Source organism: Mya arenaria, chromosome 12 (assembly GCF_026914265.1).
Source record: "Mya arenaria isolate MELC-2E11 chromosome 12, ASM2691426v1".
Classification (NCBI taxonomy): Eukaryota; Metazoa; Mollusca; class Bivalvia; order Myida; family Myidae; genus Mya; species Mya arenaria.
In genome coordinates this window covers 20,789,816-20,807,238 of record NC_069133.1, presented here as the reverse complement: position 1 = coordinate 20,807,238, position 17,423 = coordinate 20,789,816, and the positions used below count along the sequence as shown (strand labels likewise).

Sequence of the window (17,423 nt, the reverse complement as noted above, 5' to 3'; positions counted from 1 at the left end):
GCCCACCCCTCTTATGGGGGCTAAAAAACACAAAGACTTGCTGGATGAGGAGACGGGGCGGACTAATCCTGGGTACGCGGCGAGCGAGCCGGGAGCAGAAATCGAAGCGGACTTAACAGACTCCGCTGATAAGCTGAAAGAACCGTTCCCTTTCCACTTTATGTTTGCGTCGACTTCGGGAACTCCTCCGAAACATTACACAGTTGTTCCGAACCCTCATAATAGTGTAAACCAGCGGTTCCACAGCACCCTCCAGTGTCCATGCTTCCTGTTTTTCTTCTTCCTGTGCTGTCTCCCGGGCGTTCACTTTATGCAGCAGTCCGACCTCCAGTTTAAGAAGGGAAACGACGAACGCGCGCGGAATTATGGGAAGCTCGCGACTGCGTTCTATATTGTTGGTGCTATAATTGGGGTGGCGTTTTTAGCAATCGCGATTTACTTTGCCACTGATTATGTGAGACAGTATGTTTAAAGTGATTATTTATCGCCGATTTGACGACACAAAATCGTTTATGATCGATCACAAAATACTCAAATACTTATTGTACTGCAATAACATTTACAAATAAATATCTGAAGTGGTCAACGTAATATTTTGTCAAATGAGAAGGCATTATTTCTCAAGTTTTCCAATTTTAATCAGGCGAAGAGGTACATTTGTATATGTAAACGGTGGCTGGCACCGGAAGTGGATAGTTTACAAAGTATTATGTAGACTACTAAAAACTTGATGTCTAATATTTACTTACACAGAATAAATGGTTATGCGACTATGTTGCATTAAAACATTATTTTTAAACATCGTAACAATCTTTTATCATTACAAAATGCTCTGTGAATGACATAAATCGTGCGGTGAATATCAAAAGGCACCGAGCGACTTTTTTATACGCTTATGTATGTGAATTTTATTTATAACTTGTGATATTTAATGGTTATAAAACAAACGCTAAAATAATTTAGCTTTCTTTGTATATATTTTTGTACAAATATCATGCTGTCTTGAATGCTTGAACCTTGTTTGGGAATGCCTCTCTTGTGTTCGCCTATGCATTAATTCCTATATCAAAACGATAGCAAGTATGCGGAGCTTAACCATTCAATAAGTAGCGTGGGGATAAATTATATCGCTTTTAACTTGTACCGTTCGCTAGTTATTGAACATTGTCATAGACAACATGATACGAAACAGTTACGTCACCTAGTGACGAAGCTCTTTACTATTAGAAATATCAATAATGAAAGTGTGTTGATACATTGGACGACCATCATAGTACACATATAAAAATATAATAGTTACTACATCCACAAACCGAGCTATTGGAATAATACACAAGCACTTTAGCGAGACAAGTTGGTGACGTTATTGTTGTGTACAATATTGTCAATGACAATGTTCAATAACTAGCGTGAGGTATAATGAATAACGTTGTTATTTATCCCTACACTAGTTATTGAACGGTTAAGTTTCTTATACATTTTACCGTTTAAATATGGAAGTGAATCTGTACATGAAGCCAAACAAAACACGCTCTCAAATATGGTAGAATATGTTACATGTATATTGAATTCAAATATGTTAAGTAAAAAAGTCACTGGACCCACAATCCAAGTTATTGAAGGTATTGAGCCTGACGAGGATAGTGGGGAACGTAACTGTTTTGAACCGTGTTGTCAAGGACAACGTTCAATAAATTACGTGCGGTATAAGCGAATTGCGTTGTGATTTACCTGCATGCGAGTTATTGAACGTTTAAAGTGACACTCTTATTCAATATCAATACATACACATTTATAACAAACATACATTTTGAGTGATAAACCTTTAACTACTTACTTAATACTGCATCAATGGAAACTATTAATAACTGATAACAAATTTGTAACTGTATTTAATAGCTGAAAACGCAAAACTATTAAATGATTGGTGAGTGCTGAAAGATTTACTGTGATCTACTATAGTCTCATAAGGTAGAAATACCGTGTTTTCTGCACCTTTCTTTCAAATTAAACTTGGTATCCGTCATAAGAACCATTGTTTTCGGCATTTATTAATCCTTTTTTTGGTATATTTAAACAATTGTATTAACTGTGGTAAATATTATTTGGGAGTATGAGTGCATCTTTAAGCTCAGTCTAAATGTTATTACCGTTTCCGTATGGACGAAAACAAAGAAATCACCCTCAAACATAGTACGAATTTACTTGTAGTGTACATGTATGTTAAATCTGTTTTGTAAATGCAAATGTTAATGTACTTGTCTATTCTAGAGTGTTGTCTTAACTTATAGTTTGTAGTCAGTAATACTAAAATAAACTTAAAATAACTAATTAAGTGATCTATTAAGCCTCGTATTCGAATGATTGCGTACCTTCAAAAGAAGACGAAAAGTGCATAAATAGAAGTAAATGAAAGACGTAGATCTACGTTGTTTACAAATTTAAGGTTTTAACATGTAATGTAATGTAATGTCAACATATTTATTTTACAACGATTATTACAACATTATATTACATGTAATCACTTTCGTTGGCACGATGTTACTCGAGATCGTTGTCTTGTGTTGTGTGTGGGGGTGGGGTGGGGGGGGGGGGCTGTACCGGAGAACCCGAGGAAATCCAATTGTCCGACTTGGTGACCACAAACCAAACTCACATGCGCCCAGGCCGGGAGTCGAACCCAGCTGGTCGCCTTGGTGAGAAGCGAGTGCGCAAACCACTGCGCCAGCCGTAGAAATATAAACAACTGTTGAATAACAGTTATTCAAACGTTTTTAATTACAAACTCATTTCTAGGGGACGGATGTTGACATCAATAAGCATGGCTTTTTGTCGATACTTGCCTATTTTAGATGTTCAATTTATCATTATTAGTCAAGCATAATCAATAATGTTTTAGTTTTATTCCCGTTGAAACCAATGGCGTTGTCACGAAGTAATTATGTTCTTACTGATTTTAACGTGTGTTCAGTAGGTGGGGGGGGGGGACCAAATTATACAATTCTGGGCGATTTTACGCAGTAACTATTGAAAGTCAATATGTGACTTGTAGGTTAGAATTATAAAGGGAAATACTTACTGTTTAACGACATGTAATTGATGAAATGAATAAGAAAAAAAATAATTGAATGCAGTAGGCAGACCTTTAAACGTCCGCGAAAGTTGAAAATATTGTTGAATAAGCCTATTACTTAATGATCAAGGGCCGATTTTTCGAAACATCTTATTTAATTTGTGAAATATTCACTTTTTGGAAGGCTTTTGACTTTTCCAGTGCTTTGATTTTATATAGCTGGAATCAAGCTATACTGATTCATGGTGACACTTGTCAGCGGAGATCGTGCGTAGGAAATTAGGTGCTGCGTTGACCTTGCTTACACTGTTAATGCGAATAAACATTACTTAAGTATTTCTTGTTCAATCTTTACCAAATAGGGTAATCATGGTAATGTGCATAATTTTTTCAATCTGTTTCGATAATGAACTAGATTACATGAACTTTTCCAGAGTTATGGCCCAAACAATGTAAAAACTTCGTCAAATTTACTTTGTTCGTTCTTTATATTCGAGCATTTTTTATCCAATCGTACTAAACGTGGTTACAATATTTATAGTAATAATATCTCAATTCCTTTCATTAAATATTAAGCAGCCGCATTCTACCCTTCATTCAGATGTAACAGACCTTTTGTTTTCAAAATTTAACCAAATCACCTTATATGGTCCCTTTCTTATACATTCTTTACCGAATTTGTTAGCAATGTTCAAATGCATACTATCCCGACAGTTTGATATCCTACTGTCAGATTACAGCATTTACATTGGACTTACTTCAACTCCATTCCACTCATCTTAATTTCAACCACATAATATGTATAAACCATATTATGGTGTTATTCATATTATGTGCAAACAATAATGATTAACGAGGATGACAATACTATACAAGTACATTAGCTGTTCACCTATGCGAAGCAATATTATGTACGTTGTGTTACATAAATTCTGAATTAATATATGCTTTATATTTAATGATGTGTGAGAGTTTCAGATTTTAGTAAAACTGCGATCGTACGAGGACACATGGGCTCGAGCTAAAACCTCGAGTGATCCGATGTCTCGAAGGACCCAAGTTTCCATTTTAGTCCGTTATGAATTGTCTTACAATGTATTTTCAAAGTTTAAAGTCGTTATACCTCTTGTTTTGCTCAGACGTCCAAATGCTGTTGTTTAAATGTAAAAGTTTAAAAAGACAACTATGAAAAATAGCTATTTTTTTTTGGGGGGGGGGAATAAAACACATTTTCTAAACAAGCAACATTGGAACATCACATTGATGGTGTCTGACAGTTCGTAGGTTCTTTTTCATTTTCCATATTGCAAGCGGCAAAGTGGCAACAAGGAATTCTTTTCAGAGATTCCACGGAGATTTCACGGAGATTCCAATGTTGGACCGTTATGGTAGAGTTTTCTTCATATGTTATGTAAAGTGAGGGTTGAAAGCGTAATCGAACTGAATGGTACGTGTGGAGTGAGGGTGACAAGCGAGACTCGAACTCAATGGTACGTGTAGAGTGATGGTGAAAAGCGAGACTCGAACTCAATGGTACATGTAGTGTGAGGGTGAAAAGCGAGACTCGAACTCAATGGTACATGTAGTGTGAGGATGAAAAGCGAGACTCGAACTCAATGGTTTATATAGAGTGAGAGTTGAAAGTGAGACTCGACCTCAATGGTAGTTGTAGAGTGAGGGTTGAAAGCGAGACTCGAACTCAATGTTTAAATAGAGTGAGAGTTGAAAACGAGACTCGACCTCAATGGTAGGTGTAGAGTGAGGGTTGAAAGCGAGACTCGAACTCAATGGTACGTGTAGAGTGAGGGTTGAAAGCGAGACTCGAACTCAATGGTACATGTAGAGTAAGGGTTGAAAGCGAGACTTGAACTCAATGGTACGTGTAGAGTGAGAGTTAAAAGCGAGACTCAAACTCAATGGTACATGTAGAGTGAGGGTGAAAAGCGAGACTCGAACTCAATGGTACATGTAGTGTGAGGGTGAAAAGCGAGACTCGAACTCAATGGTACATGTAGTGTGAGGGTTGAAAGCGAGACTCGAACTCAATTGTACATGTAGTGTGAGGGTTTAAAGCGAGACTCGAACTCAATGGTACGTGTATAGTGAGGGTTAAAAGCGAGACTCGAACTCAATGGTACATGTAGTGTGAGGGTGAAAAGCGAGACTCGAACTCAATGGTACATATAGAGTAAGGGTTGAAAGCGAGACTCGAACTCAATGGTACGTGTATAGTGAGGGTTAAAAGCGAGACTCGAACTCAATGGTACATGTAGTGTGAGGGTGAAAAGCGAGACTCGAACTCAATGGTACATATAGAGTAAGGGTTGAAAGCGAGACTCGAACTCAATGGTACGTGTATAGTGAGAGTTAAAAGCGAGATTCGAACTCAATGGTACGTGTATAGTGAGGGTTAAAAGCGAGACTCGAACTCAATGGTACGTGTAGTGTGAGGGTGAAAAGCAACACTCGAACTCAATGCTACATGTAGTGTGAGGGTGAAAAGCGAGACTCGAACTCAATGGTACATGTAAAGTGAGGGTTGAAAGCGAGACTCGAACTCAATGGTACATGTAGTGTGAGGGTCAAAAGCGAGACTCGAACTCAATGGTACATGTAGTGTGAGGGTGAAAAGCGAGACTCGAACTCAATGGTACATGTAAAGTGAGGGTTGAAAGCGAGACTCGAACTCAATGGTACATATAGAGTAAGGGTTGAAAGCGAGACTCGAACTCAATGGTACGTGTATAGTGAGGGTTAAAAGCGAGATTCGAACTCAATGGTACGTGTATAGTGAGGGTTAAAAGCGAGACTCGAACTCAATGGTACGTGTAGTGTGAGGGTGAAAAGCAACACTCGAACTCAATGGTACATGTAGTGTGAGGGTGAAAAGCGAGACTCGAACTCAATGGTACATGTAAAGTGAGGGTTGAAAGCGAGACTCGAACTCAATGGTACGTGTAGTGTGAGGGTGAAAAGCGAGACTCGAACTCAATGGTACATGTAGTGTGAGGGTGAAAAGCGAGACTCGAACTCAATGGTACATGTAAAGTGAGGGTTGAAAGCGAGACTCGAACTCAATGGTACATGTAGTGTGAGGGTCAAAAGCGAGACTCGAACTCAATGGTACATGTAAAGTGAGGGTTGAAAGCGAGACTCGAACTCAATGGTACATGTAGTGTGAGGGTCAAAAGCGAGACTCGAACTCAATGGTACATGTAGTGTGAGGGTGAAAAGCGAGACTCGAACTCAATGGTACATGTAGTGTGAGGGTGAAAAGTGAGACTCGAACTCAATGGTACATGTAAAGTAAGGGTTGAAAGCGAGACTCGAACTCAATGGTACATGTTGAGTGAGGGTCAAAAGAGAGACTCGAACTCAATGGTTTATATAGAGTGAGGATTGAAAGCGAGACTCGAACTCAATGGTACATGCAAAGTGAGGGTTGAATGCGAGACTCGAACTCAATGATACAAGTAGTGTGAGGGTTGAAAGCAAAACTCGAAGTCACTGGTGCATGTAGAGTGAGGGTTAAAAGCAAGGCTCGAAGTCAATGGCACAGTGGGGTTTAAAAGCGATAATGAAAGGCAAGGGTCGAAAGCGATACCCAAAAGCTATGGTACATATAGAGTTAAGGTTGTAAGCAAGACCCGAAAGCACTGTTACATGTAGAGTGAGGTTGAAAACGGATTGATTCTTAGTGACATTAAATCAAGAAGAAGATATATATATATATATGTTTTCACTGTCTTCTCTCGATAACAAGTGGTATGTACTTATGACAAATCTCTACAACAAGAAGACAAAAGAAAAACACATTTTCATTGAGCTCATGTTTGGATTGCTTATTGAACTTTTGCGATGTTGAAAGACAAACTGAAAAAAGAGCATTCAAAAAAATATCGAACAAAAGGTGGAAAACGGGACGGTCACCTGTTTGAGTAAATGCCAAGGCAATACCCGACAATGGCATTAAAAATAATATAATATGGATAGGGTTACCTTTTGCATTCGGGCCCATGGCTATTCCTTATTCGAACAGTTAGGGTAATAACAAGTTATATAGAGCAAATTGGTGAACTACTTTCAGAAAGGTGTATTAACGTTGTGCTTCCTATTAAGGCAATGGTTATACGATATACCAAGCTTCAAATGATGCACACACAGTATATTATTTTAAGCAACAGGCTTTCATGTATACAGTTGAATACCGCTACTCCGAAATCGTAGGGACCCAAAAAATTATTTCGGAATAGCCATTATAACATACGTCCTATTTCCCACGTTGTTCTTATCTTAAACCTGTTAAGATTCAAAAGTTGTTATATTTATTACAAGACACTGAGCCGCTATGCGAATATTACATACAGTTTTAGTTGGATTAGTTTTGAGCTGCTGTGGTGCATCAGGAGAAGACGCCAGGACGGACTCGTCCAAACGTCTGGTTCTACACAGCGCAGAAGATCAGGCGGCGGAAATTAACAGCCTGAAGCAGACGATAGCCTCCATGCAGACTACAATAACATCATTACAGGCAGATTTCCAAGCGTTGCAAAACGCCCACACGTCATTGAATGGTCAAGTTAATACAATGACCACCCAAACAGGTACGACACTATGTATACTTAATGTCTTTACATTTATAAATCAAGTATTGCGACAATGAAAGTACAAAGTCTTGAAATATCATGACCAATCTGTCATTTGGCTTTTGCTGAAGAAAAGACGAAATGCGAAACAATACACTCTGTCTTATAGCCCATCGTAAAATAGTGCAATGCAAAGCAGACAACTTTTCATTGCTATGAACAATACTTTCCGTCTTGAACGTCGTGCACCAAGAGGACGTTTTATCTAAAAAAAATCTATGGGTTCCATAACAGGCGGTCCTAAGTAAATTGTTTTTGCTGAATATTAAATGAGGGACGTGTTCGATGCGGAACAAACTGGCGTTAAAATAGGTTAAATAAACGAAGAAATTTGCACGTCTGGCCTCCAGGTAGGCGTAATTTCATGTCGATAGAAAGGGATATAAACTTACTTACCAGGTCAAAATATCCTTCATAAGCACCAAAATACTCAAACAATCCGCCATTTTTTTCGCATCGAACATGTCCCTCACTTAAGCTTCCGCAAAAATAATAAACGTTTGACCCCCTGCAAATGGGAGCTTGAAATTTAGCATATATGCAATGCAAGTGGTACATTTTTGGCGTAGTGCCGTTATTTAAGGATGCATTGGCATGTGGGCTTTAATCGAGGACGTCCTTGTATATATTCAGGTACCAACGGGTCGATCTTCATCCGATGGGGAAGAAAGCAATGCCCTACTAACGCTGACCTGATATACAAAGGTTGGTTTCGTATCTTAAGCTCATTATAATGCTTTACAGTTTGTATTTTTAAAACTTTTTAAAAATAATGTAAACAACTTGAATTGTACAAAGTTATTAAACATTCTGTGTGGAAACTGCAAGAGTTTGGGCGGAAAAACATACATAGTTTTTGTTTAGGCTATACGTCCGGAAAGCGTTACGATGACGTTGGAAGCGGTGTTGATACGTTCTGTTTGCCGGAGGAGCCGTTGTGGGGAAAGTACAGTGACGCATCTAACGGTTATAGAGCGTATATCTACGGTAGTGAAATACATCATGATGCCAGTGATAATGAATTTCCATATGCCGTTCATAACCAGGATATGCCATGCGCCGTGTGCTTGTCTGAGCGTGCACTAAACTTGATGATCCCGGGAAGAACAGCCTGCTACCCTGGCTGGACGCTCGAGTATTCAGGCTACATGATGACAAATGTGCAAGGCAGAGAAAGTGGCCAGGATACCATCTGCGTTGATGACCACCCCGAGTTTCTTGACCATGGGGGTAGCGATGACAGCCAGCACATCCTGTACCTGGTAGAAGCTCAATGTGGGTCCCTACCTTGTCCTCCATACGTCAACAACAGAGAACTGCCGTGCGCTGTCTGTTCTAAATAATATACAATGCACATTGTATAAGACACCATAAAACGAGATTTGCATTGTATTCGTCTAAGTTTCTTTTTATAGATTAAAATACACTGCACACCTTAAATTGCATCATATGATCAGATGAATAAATAATGACCTATGTATTGCCAAGTACCCTTATAGGAACCTAGCTACTTTTCGACAGGCATGCATCCTTTGGCGCCCGGCTTTAAAGCTTAAACAGATGCCTTCAGGAACCAGTGGTCAACGGAAATGCACAACCAAACAATTAACATGCGTTACTTCTTCCATCAGACACATGACAGTGAATCAAAGCATGGTTATACCATCTCAGACCATGTGTTACCTTTCATAGTTATATGTTGTGAAGCTGAATGGTTTTGTAAAAACAGACAGGACATACTGGATCTACTTGATCTACTTTATATTGTTTACATTTTCACCGCAAAACGTCATTTTACCGAAAACACAGTGGTTACGTTCAACACATTTTATTTTCATAGAAGAAACGTATCTTTTTTCTAGCATTGTTTAATTTTTAGAACACAATTGGAGCTTTCTCCCCATATATGGTTTTGGGGGTCGTGAAACACTAGAAATCAGTGTTTTCTTGCATGCAAATTGATCTATTGACTATAGTATATATAGAAAACCGTTTTAGTGGTGTCTGACCTAAACACCAGGTCAGACCAAATCCGTGACCCAATTCATGAAATTACTACGCCACCATTTATTGAATGGAAATTTGAAAGGTCGAACATGTGCGGTTTTCCAATTCGGAACTCCTCGGCCATTTTTATTGAAAACAATGCCTGCCGGTACATCAGTAGAAGTACATGTAGTTCGTAAATTTTGAATTATATCATTAATTAACATTAATTAAATGTTACAATGGTACATGTAGAGCGAAGGATAAAAACGAGAACCGAAAGCAATGGTAATTGTAGAGTGAGGGTTGAAAACGAGAACCGATAGCAATGGTAATTATAGAGTGAGGATTGAAAGCGAGACCCAAAAACAATGGTACGTGTAGAGTAAGGATTGAAAGCGAGACCCAAAAACAATGGTACATGAAGAGAGAGGGTTGAAAGGGAGACCCAAACGCAATGGTACATGTAGAGAGAGGGTTGAAAGGGAGACCCGAACGCAATGGTACATGTAGAGAGAGGGTTGAAAGCGAGACCCGAACGCAATGGTACATGTAGAGAGAGGGTTGAAAGGGAGACCCAAACGCAATGGTACATGTAGAGAGAGGGTTGAAAGATAGACCCGAACGCAATGGTGCATGTAGAGAGAGGGTTGAAAGGGGGAACCGAAGGCAATGGTACATGTAGAGTGAGGGTTGAAAGGGGGAACCGAAGGCAATGGTACATGTAGAGAGAGGGTTGAAAGGGAGAACCGAAAACAATGGTACATGTAGAGAGAGGGTTGAAAGCGAGAACCGAAGACAATGGTACATGTAGAGAGAGGGTTGAAAGCGAGAACCGAAGACAATGGTACATGTAGAGAGAGGGTTGAAAGGGAGACCCGAACGCAATGGTACATGTAGAGAGAGGGTTGAAAGGGAGACCCGAACGCAATGGTACATGTAGAGAGAGGGTTGAAAGGGAGACCCGAACGCAATGGTACATGTAGAGAGAGGGTTGAAAGGGAGACCCGAACGCAATGGTACATGTAGAGTGAGGGTTGAAAGGGAGACCCGAACGCAATGGTACATGTAGAGTGAGGGTTGAAAGGGAGAACCGAAGGCAATGGTACATGTAGAGTGAGGGTTGAAAGGGAGACCCGAACGCAATGGTACATGTAGAGTGAGGGTTGAAAGGGAGAACCGAAGGCAATGGTACATGTAGAGTGAGGGTTGAAAGGGAGACCCGAACGCAATGGTACATGTAGAGTGAGGGTTGAAAGGGAGAACCGAAGGCAATGGTACATGTAGAGTGAGGGTTGAAAGGGAGAACCGAAGGCAATGGTACATGTAGAGAGAGGGTTGAAAGGGAGAACCGAAAACAATGGTACATGTAGAGAGAGGGTTGAAAGGGGGAACCGAAAACAATGGTACATGTAGAGAGAGGGTTGAAAGGGAGAACCGAAAACAATGGTACATGTAGAGAGAGGGTTGAAAGGGGGAACCGAATGCAATGGTACATGTAGAGTGAGGGTTGAAAGGGAGAACCGAAGGCAATGGTACATGTAGAGAGAGGGTTGAAAGGGGGAACCGAAAACAATGGTACATGTAGAGAGAGGGTTGAAAGGGGGGACCGAAAACAATGGTACATGTAGAGAGAGGGTTGAAAGGGAGAACCGAAAACAATGGTACATGTAGAGAGAGGGTTGAAAGCGAGAACCGAAAGCAATGGTACATGTAGAGAGAGGGTTGAAAGGGAGACCCGAACGCAATGGTACATGTAGAGAGAGGGTTGAAAGGGAGACCCGAACGCAATGGTACATGTAGAGAGAGGGTTGAAAGGGAGACCCGAACGCAATGGTACATGTAGAGTGAGGGTTGAAAGGGAGAACCGAAGGCAATGGTACATGTAGAGAGAGGGTTGAAAGGGGGAACCGAAGGCAATGGTACATGTAGAGAGAGGGTTGAAAGGGAGACCCGAACGCAATGGTACATGTAGAGAGAGGGTTGAAAGATAGACCCGAACGCAATGGTACATGTAGAGAGAGGGTTGAAAGGGAGACCCGAACGCAATGGTACATGTAGAGAGAGGGTTGAAAGGGAGACCCAAACGCAATGGTACATGTAGAGAGAGGGTTGAAAGGGAGACCCAAACGAAATGGTACATGTAGAGAGAGGGTTGAAAGCGAGAACCGATAGCAATGGTACATGTAGAGAGAGGGTTGAAAGGGAGACCCAAATGCAATGGTACATGTAGAGAGAGGGTTGAAAGCGAGAACCGATAGCAATGGTACATGTAGAGAGAGGGTTGAAAGGGAGACCCAAACGCAATGGTACATGTAGAGAGAGGGTTGAAAGGGAGACCCAAACGCAATGGTACATGTAGAGAGAGGGTTGAAAGGGGGAACCGAAGGCAATGGTACATGTAGAGAGAGGGTTGAAAGGGAGAACCGAAAACAATGGTACATGTAGAGAGAGGGTTGAAAGGGAGACCCGAACGCAATGGTACATGTAGAGAGAGGGTTGAAAGGGAGACCCGAACGCAATGGTACATGTAGAGAGAGGGTTGAAAGCGAGAACCGAAAGCAATGGTACATGTAGAGTGAGGGTTGAAAGCGATACTCGAACCCAGTGGTACATGTAGAGTGAGGGTCGAAAGCGAGACTCGAACTCAATTGTACATGTCTAGTGAAGGTTGGAAACACGACCCGAAAGCAGTGGTACATGAAGAGCGAGAGTCTAAAATGAATCTCAAACTCAATGGTACATGTAGAGTGAAGGATAAAAACGAGAACCGAAAGCAATGGTACATGTTAAGTGAGGATTGAAAGCGAGACCCCAAAACAATGTTACATGTAGAGTGAGGGTTGAAAGCGAGAACCGAAAGTAATGGTACATGTAGAGAGAGAGGGTTGAGAGCGAGAACCGAAAGCAATGGTACATGTAGAATGAGGGTCGAAAGCGAGAACCGAAAGCAATAGTACATGTTGAGAGAGGGTTGAAAGCGAGAACCGATAGCAATGGTACATGTAGAGAGGGGTGAAAGCGAGAACCGAAAGCAATGGTACATGTAGAGAGAGGGTTGAAAGGGGGAACCGAAGGCAATGGTACATGTAGAGAGAGGGTTGAAAGCGAGAACCGAAAGCAATGGTACATGTAGAGAGAGGGTTGAAAGGGAGAACCGAACGCAATGGTACATGTAGAGAGAGGGTTGAAAGCGAGACCCGAAAGCAATGGTACATGTAGAGTGAGGGATAAACGCGAAACTCGAAAGCAATGGTACATGTAGAGTGAGGGTCGAAAGTGAGACCCGAACGCAATGGTACATGTAGAGTGAGGGTCGAAAGCGAGACCCGGACGCAATGGTGCATGTATAGTGAGGGTCGAAAGCGAGACCCGTACGCAATGATACATGTAGAGTGAGGGTCGAAAGCGAGACCCGAACGCAATGGTACATGTAGAGTGAGGGTTGAAAGCGAGACCCGAACGCAATGGTGCATGTATAGTGAGGGTTGAAAGCGAGACCAGAAAGCAATGATACATGTAGAGTGAGGGTTGAGAGCGAGAACCGAAAGCAATGGTAATTGTAGAGTGAGGATTGAAAGCGAGACCCAAAAACAATGGTACATGTAGAGTGGGGGTTGAAAGCGAGAACCAAAAACAATGGTATATGTAGAGTGAGGGTTGAAAGCGAGAACCGAAAGCAATGGTACATGTAGAGTGAGGGTTGAAAGCGAGACCCGTAAGCAATGGTACATGTAGAGTGAGGGTTGAAAGCGAGACCCGAAGGCAATGGTACATGTAGAGTGAGAGTTGAAAGCGAGACCCGAAAGCAATGATACATGTAGAATGAGGGTCGAAAGCGAGACCCGAACGCAATGGTACATGTAGAGTGAGGTATGAAAACGAATCTCGAACGCAATCGTACATGTAGAGTGAGGGTTGAAAGCGAAACTCGAACGCAATGGTACATGTGGAGTGGAGTTTGAAAGCGAAACTTGAACGCAATGGTACATGTAGAATGAGGGTTGAACGCGAGACTCGAACGCAATGGTACATGTAGAATGAGGGTTTGAAAGCGGGACTCGAACGCAATGGTACATGTAGAATGAGGGTTGAACGCGAAACTCGAACGCAATGGTACATGTAGAACGAGGGTCGAAAGCGAGACCCGAACTCAATGATACTTGTAGAGTGAAGGTTAAAACTTAAAAGCGATACTCGAACCCAATGGTACATGTAGAGTGAGGGTTGAAAGGGAGAACCGAAAACAATGGTACATGTAGAGTGAGGGTTGAAAGGGAGAACCAAAAACAATGGTACATGTAGAGTGAGTATTGAAAGCGAGACCCAAAAACAATGGTATATGTAGAGTGAGGGTTGAAAGGGAGAACCGAAAACAATGGTACATGTAGAGAGAGGGTTGAAAGCGAGACCCAAAAACAATGGTACAGGTAGAGTGAGGGTTGAAAGCGAGAACCGAAAGTAATGGTACATGTAGAGAGAGAGGGTTGAGAGCGAGAACCGAAAGCAATGGTACATGTAGAATGAGGGTCGAAAGCGAGAACCGATAGCAATGGTAATTGTAGAGTGAGGATTGAAAACGATGACCGATAGCAATGGTAATTGTAGAGTGGGGATTGAAAACGAGAACCGATCGCAATGATAATTGCAGAATGAGGGTTGAAAGCGAGAACCGAAAGCAATGGTACATGTAGAGTGAGGGTTGAAAGCGAGAACCGAAAGCAATGGTACATGTAGAGAGAGGGTTGAAAGCGAGACCCAAAAACAATGGTACATGTAGAGTGAGGGTTGAAAGCGAGAACCGAACGCAATGGTACATGTAGAGTGAGGGTTGAAAGCGAGAACTGAACGCAATGGTACATGTAGAGTGGGGGTCGAAAGCGAGACCCGAACGCAATGGTGCATGTAGAGGTGGGGGGGGGGGTCGAAAGCGAGAACCGAACGCAATGGTACATGTAGAGTGGGGGTCGAAAGCGAGAACCGAAAGCAATGGTACATGTAGAGTGGGGGTCGAAAGCGAGAACCGAAAGCAATGGTACATGTAGAGTGGGGGTCGAAAGCGAGAACCGAAAGCAATGGTACATGTAGAGTGGGGGTCGAAAGCGAGAACCGAAAGCAATGGTACATGTAGAGTGGGGGTCGAAATCGAGAACCGAAAGCAATGGTACATGAAGAGTGGGGGTCGAAAGCGAGACCCGAACTCAATGGTACGTATAGTGTGAGGGTGAAAAGCGAGACTCGAACTCAATGGTACATGTAGTGTGAGGGTGAAAAGCGAGACTCGAACTCAATGGTACATGTAGTGTGAGGGTTTAAAGCGAGACTCGAACTCAATGGTACATATAGAGTAAGGGTTGAAAGCGAGACTCGAACTCAATGGTACATATAGTGTGAGGGTCAAAAGAGAGACTCGAACTCAATGGTTTATATAGAGTGAGGATTGAAAGCGAGACTCGAACTCAATGGTATATGCAAAGTGAGGGTTGAATGCGAGACTCGAACTCAATGATACAAGTAGTGTGAGGGTTGAAAGCGAAACTCGAAGTCACTGGTGCATGTAGAGTGAGGGTTAAAAGCAAGGCTCGAAGTCAATGGCACAGTGGGGGTTAAAAGCGATAATGAAAGGCAAGGGTCGAAAGCGATACCCAAAAGCTATGGTACATATAGAGTTAAGGTTGTAAGCAAGACCCGAAAGCACTGTTACATGTAGAGTGAGGTTGAAAACGGATTGATTCTTAGTGACATTAAATCAAGAAGAAGATATATATATATGTTTTCACTGTCTTCTCTCGATAACAAGTGGTATGTACTTATGACAAATCTCTACAACAAGAAGACAAAAGAAAAACACATTTTCATTGAGCTCATGTTTGGATTGCTTATTGAACTTTTGCGATGTTGAAAGACAAACTGAAAAAGAGCATTCAAAAAAATATCGAACAAAAGGTGGAAAACGGGACGGTCACCTGTTTGAGTAAATGCCAAGGCAATACCCGACAATGGCATTAAAAATAATATAATATGGATAGGGTTACCTTTTGCATTCGGGCCCATGGCTATTCCTTATTCGAACAGTTAGGGTAATAACAAGTTATATAGAGCAAATTGGTGAACTACTTTCAGAAAGGTGTATTAACGTTGTGCTTCCTATTAAGGCAATGGTTATACGATATACCAAGCTTCAAATGATGCACACACAGTATATTATTTTAAGCAACAGGCTTTCATGTATACAGTTGAATACCGCTACTCCGAAATCGTAGGGACCCAAAAAATTATTTCGGAATAGCCATTATAACATACGTCCTATTTCCCACGTTGTTCTTATCTTAAACCTGTTAAGATTCAAAAGTTGTTATATTTATTACAAGACACTGAGCCGCTATGCGAATATTACATACAGTTTTAGTTGGATTAGTTTTGAGCTGCTGTGGTGCATCAGGAGAAGACGCCAGGACGGACTCGTCCAAACGTCTGGTTCTACACAGCGCAGAAGATCAGGCGGCGGAAATTAACAGCCTGAAGCAGACGATAGCCTCCATGCAGACTACAATAACATCATTACAGGCAGATTTCCAAGCGTTGCAAAACGCCCACACGTCATTGAATGGTCAAGTTAATACAATGACCACCCAAACAGGTACGACACTATGTATACTTAATGTCTTTACATTTATAAATCAAGTATTGCGACAATGAAAGTACAAAGTCTTGAAATATCATGACCAATCTGTCATTTGGCTTTTGCTGAAGAAAAGACGAAATGCGAAACAATACACTCTGTCTTATAGCCCATCGTAAAATAGTGCAATGCAAAGCAGACAACTTTTCATTGCTATGAACAATACTTTCCGTCTTGAACGTCGTGCACCAAGAGGACGTTTTATCTAAAAAAAATCTATGGGTTCCATAACAGGCGGTCCTAAGTAAATTGTTTTTGCTGAATATTAAATGAGGGACGTGTTCGATGCGGAACAAACTGGCGTTAAAATAGGTTAAATAAACGAAGAAATTTGCACGTCTGGCCTCCAGGTAGGCGTAATTTCATGTCGATAGAAAGGGATATAAACTTACTTACCAGGTCAAAATATCCTTCATAAGCACCAAAATACTCAAACAATCCGCCATTTTTTTCGCATCGAACCTGTCCCTCACTTAAGCTTCCGCAAAAATAATAAACGTTTGACCCCCTGCAAATGGGAACTTGAAATTTAGTATATATGCAATGCAAGTGGTACATTTTTGGCGTAGTGCCGTTATTTAAGGGTACATTGGCATGTGTGCTTTAATTGAGGACTTCCTTGTATATATTCAGGTACAAATGGGTCGATCTTCATCCGATGGGGAAGAAAGCAATGCCCTGCTAACGCTGACCTGATATACAAAGGTTGGTTTCGTATCATAAGCTCATTATAATGCTTTACAGTTAGTATGTTTTATAACTTTTTAAAAATAATGTAAACAACTTGAATTGTACAAAGTTATTAAACATTCTGTGTGGAAACTGCAAGAGTTTGGGCGGAAAAACATACTTAGTTTTTGTTTAGGCTATACGTCCGGAAAGCGTTACGATGACGTTGGAAGCGGTGTTGATACGTTCTGTTTGCCGGAGGAGCCGTTGTGGGGAAAGTACAGTGACGCAACTAACGGTTATAGAGCGTATATCTACGGTAGTGAAATACATCATGATGCCAGTGATAATGAATTTCCATATGCCG

At 41.3% G+C, this 17,423-nt stretch overlaps 2 protein-coding genes across 2 annotated transcripts in view; both read left to right on the top strand.

The window, feature by feature from the left end:
- Window positions 1-2,331, top strand: part of LOC128210357 (uncharacterized) — a 4,872-nt gene extending 2,541 nt beyond the window's left edge. Inside the window, exon 2 of the mRNA XM_052914663.1 lies at window positions 1-2,331. This exon is cut by the window's left edge and continues 440 nt beyond it. Within this exon, the coding sequence (XP_052770623.1) occupies window positions 1-472 (472 nt within the window). The 3' untranslated portion in view covers window positions 473-2,331.
- Window positions 1,577-9,062, top strand: LOC128210528 (uncharacterized). The gene is made up of 3 exons (XM_052914876.1): window positions 1,577-1,652; window positions 7,480-7,677; window positions 8,548-9,062. The coding sequence occupies exons 1-3, from the start codon at window positions 1,577-1,579 to the stop codon at window positions 9,060-9,062; spliced, it is 789 nt and encodes a 262-aa protein (XP_052770836.1).
- The last annotated feature ends 8,361 nt before the right edge of the window (window positions 9,063-17,423 follow it).